Source organism: Nanorana parkeri, unplaced genomic scaffold, assembly GCF_000935625.1.
Source record: "Nanorana parkeri isolate BGI_ZX_2015 unplaced genomic scaffold, ASM93562v1 scaffold1119, whole genome shotgun sequence".
Classification (NCBI taxonomy): Eukaryota; Metazoa; Chordata; class Amphibia; order Anura; family Dicroglossidae; genus Nanorana; species Nanorana parkeri.
The window spans coordinates 403870-407677 of record NW_017307387.1 but is presented as its reverse complement, the minus strand read 5'-3'; the positions used below and the strand labels follow the sequence as shown (position 1 = coordinate 407677).

Genomic DNA, 3808 nt, shown 5'->3' with positions numbered 1-3808 from the left:
GGGGGGGGGATCTCGCTGCTGTAATCTCCAAGAGATGGAAGAACCTTCTCAGTGTATTAGCCCAGAGGGGTACCATGTGTCTGTCATGGAGAACGCTCACCTCCAGCCAGACTTCGCAGGAACACATCCAGGAGAGGAACGGTCAATTTCTGATAGCGGAGCCTGTGTTCATCTATCTGAGCGAGGACAGTCTGCCAGGAAGATGTATAAAGACAAAACACATATTAGAGCCTTGGTTCTCAACTGGTGGGTCGCGAGCCCGCGTTCAGCGGGTCGCCGCATGCCTTCCACTTTTCTAGGTGAGAGGCTCCTCTGCCTCCCCCTAGCGCAGCACTGTTAGTTCTTGCGCCGAGCAGCCATTTAAAATATGCTGCCCGGCGCTGGAGTGTCAGTCTGAGGTGGGCTGGGGGTATGGCCGCAAGGGAGCTCCATCCATACGTGCGTTGCTTACACCTCCCTCACATGTCCCGTAGAGGTGTCCGGACCGGAGTGACGTCACATTCTGGCTCCTGACACCTCTACCGGGCGTGCAAGGGAGCTGTACAAGCAATGCACATATGGATGGAGCTCCGTCACACACTGTACCCCAGGCTGAGGATCTACTCTAGTTCTCGTAAAGTTAATTAAAGGGGTTCTAAACCCTCCGTTTTTTTTTGCCTATATCTACTGCTATCAAGCAGTACATACATGCAAAAAGTTTGTTTGTTTTTTAAACGGTTTAACACGGTTTAAACTTACCTTGTTTTCGTTACACGCTCCCGCCCGAGAATCCGAAACTGCTCGGGCGGCCGCAAAGCATCTTGGGGCGGGCGCATGCGCAGTTCGGATTTTCGTACGGGAGACGAGTAGAGACGCAAGGTAAGTCTATGGACGCGTGCACCCGCATGCAGACACCACTGGATCGGAAGTGCCTGCAAGCTCAGAGGATCGGAGAGCCGCCGCACCGCTGGAGGGACAGATAAAAACATCAGGAAAGAAGAAGATCGGATTTCTGAGACCGGTACCAGCGCTGGAGGGACTCCTGAAAACTACTGGAAAGAAGAAGATGATCGGATCAAGAGGCATTATTTAAGGTAAGGTCTTACACTACCATTGGGGAGGAAATTATCCTTTAATGTCACTTTAAATCTTTTTTAGAGTGTGAATGTGAGAATGTCTGTGAGTGTGTGAGATTGTGTCCGTGGTTGTGTGTGTCTGTCAGTGTTTTTCAGGGCCCGTTCACACTACATGCATTCTGGTGTGGGAGGTGTGTTGCATTGCTATTCATTTAAATGGTATTCCAAACGCACCTCCCACCCACAGTCTGTACGCCCGCACCGGAACACGCAGTACCCTAATGCCGCGCGTTCCATTGCAGTGCGACTTAGGTTGCGACTTAATGACCAAGGACAAATGTGGGTCCTGAGGTTACACAGGTTGAGAACCCCTGTATTAGAGGACTGGCTGAGTATGACGCTTCCTTGAAGGCTTAAAGGAGAACTATGAGGTGAGTGATTTTCACTCAGCCTCATAGTTCGAGCCGACGTGTGACAATGAAACTGTCACACGTCAGCTCAGTAGATCGGGAACACATACCGTCGCACGCTCACTTCTCGATCATGTCCCTGCAGAGAGCCGTGACCGTCACTCACGGCTCCCTGCAGGGATCCCCGCCCTCCGATCCTCTAGCCGACTGGCAGAACGGACGGGGGAGGGGGCGGGCACAGCTGGCTCTGCCTCTAGATGGGCAGAGTCAGCTGTCAATCATGCAGCTGGGTGGATCGCGACAGTAATGTCGGGATCCGTCCCGGCTGCAGCGGTCTCAGTATACCGGGAGCCTTAGCTCGCGATACACTGAGCTTTGGGTCACGGGAGGATGCTAGTTTATGTCCTCCTGTGACCCTTGGGAGAACTATGGGGAAAGCACTGACCCCCTAGTTCTCCTTTAATTCTGAAAAGTGTGATTTATGGGAGTGTAAGGATCATTTGATATGGGCATAACATGGAGCTCTAGTAATCCATCGCTTCCTATACCCGTCTACAACATGCAGATGTCTGCATGTTGTATACAGGTATAAGAAGATGTCTGCATGTTGTATACAGTTATAAGAAGATGTCTGCATGTTGTATACAGGTATAGGAAGATGTCTGCGTGTTGTATACAGGTATAGGAAGATGTCTGCGTGTTGTATACAGGTATAGGAAGATGTCTGCGTGTTGTATACAGGTCTGCGTGTTGTATACAGGTATAGGAAGATGTCTGCGTGTTGTATACAGGTATAGGAAGATGTCTGCGTGTTGTATACAGGTCTGCGTGTTGTATACAGGTATAGGAAGATGTCTGCGTGTTGTATACAGGTATAGGAAGATGTCTGCGTGTTGCATACAGGTATAGGAAGATGTCTGCGTGTTGCATACAGGTATAGGAAGATGTCTGCGTGTTGCATACAGGTATAGGAAGATGTCTGCATGTTGCATACAGGTATAGGAAGATGTCTGCATGTTGCATACAGGTATAGGAAGATGTCTGCATGTTGCATACAGGTATAGGAAGATGTCTGCATGTTGCATACAGGTATAGGAAGATGTCTGCATGTTGCATACAGGTATAGGAAGATGTCTGCATGTTGCATACAGGTATAGGAAGATGTCTGCATGTTGCATACAGGTATAGGAAGATGTCTGCATGTTGCATACAGGTATAGGAAGATGTCTGCATGTTGCATACAGGTATAGGAAGATGTCTGCATGTTGCATACAGGTATAGGAAGATGTCTGCATGTTGGATACAGGTATAGGAAGATGTCTGCATGTTGGATACAGGTATAGGAAGATGTCTGCATGTTGGATACAGGTATAGGAAGATGTCTGCATGTTGGATACAGGTATAGGAAGATGTCTGCATGTTGGATACAGGTATAGGAAGATGTCTGCATGTTGGATACAGGTATAGGAAGATGTCTGCATGTTGGATACAGGTATAGGAAGATGTCTGCATGTTGGATACAGGTATAGGAAGATGTCTGCATGTTGGATACAGGTATAGGAAGATGTCTGCATGTTGCATACAGGTATAGGAAGATGTCTGCATGTTGCATACAGGTATAGGAAGATGTCTGCGTGTTGTATACAGGTATAGGAAGATGTCTGCATGTTGGATACAGGTATAGGAAGACGTCTTCCTATACAATCATACTGTGTGATCTGAGAGGACTAAATGGCACCATGTTCATTTTCTTTAAGTCTATACTTGCAAGGAATCATCGCTGTGGGGAACCCAGAGGGCCCCCCCAACAGAAGATATAAAATGATTGAGGGGGAAAAAGCAGACATCCGATTAAAGGGTTCCCCTATGTACGCATACAGCAGTCATCTGACCACTAAACCTGCTTCCAGCGTCCCCTGGAGAGTGACTACAGAGTGACGTGAACAATTGGAGAGTTATGATATCGATGTGGTACCTGCATACATCCAGCCACAACGCAGGCTGCCATCTTGTGGTGTACATCGGTGTACATCTCACAGGCTTTCAGGAGGTCTCCGAGTTTCGACGTCCACTCATCAGAATTCTGCTTGTCCAGTGTTTTATTCAGAATATCTCCTGCCCTGAGACCACACATGACCATGGCGCAATCCTTACTAGCCGCCGCCAAGCTGTGCAGGAAGCGGACCACCTCCTGGAAGACCTGAACATAGAGAGCGCAGAGGTCACCAAATGATGATAAAACCTAATAATTAGCAGCATGCTGGATGTATAATGAATGCATTCTACAGGAGATGCAGATAGGGAACAGATAAGACACTGATACACCCTTCATCACACCCCCCC

General features: G+C 48.3%; 1 protein-coding gene across 1 annotated transcript in view; it reads right to left on the bottom strand.

Moving 5' to 3' along the window:
* Positions 1-3808, bottom strand: part of LOC108796457 (cullin-9-like) — a 33273-nt gene that overhangs the window by 15264 nt on the left and 14201 nt on the right. Inside the window, 2 exon segments of the mRNA XM_018567938.1 lie at positions 95-191; positions 3441-3665. Coding sequence (XP_018423440.1) covers positions 95-191; positions 3441-3665 — 322 coding nt within the window.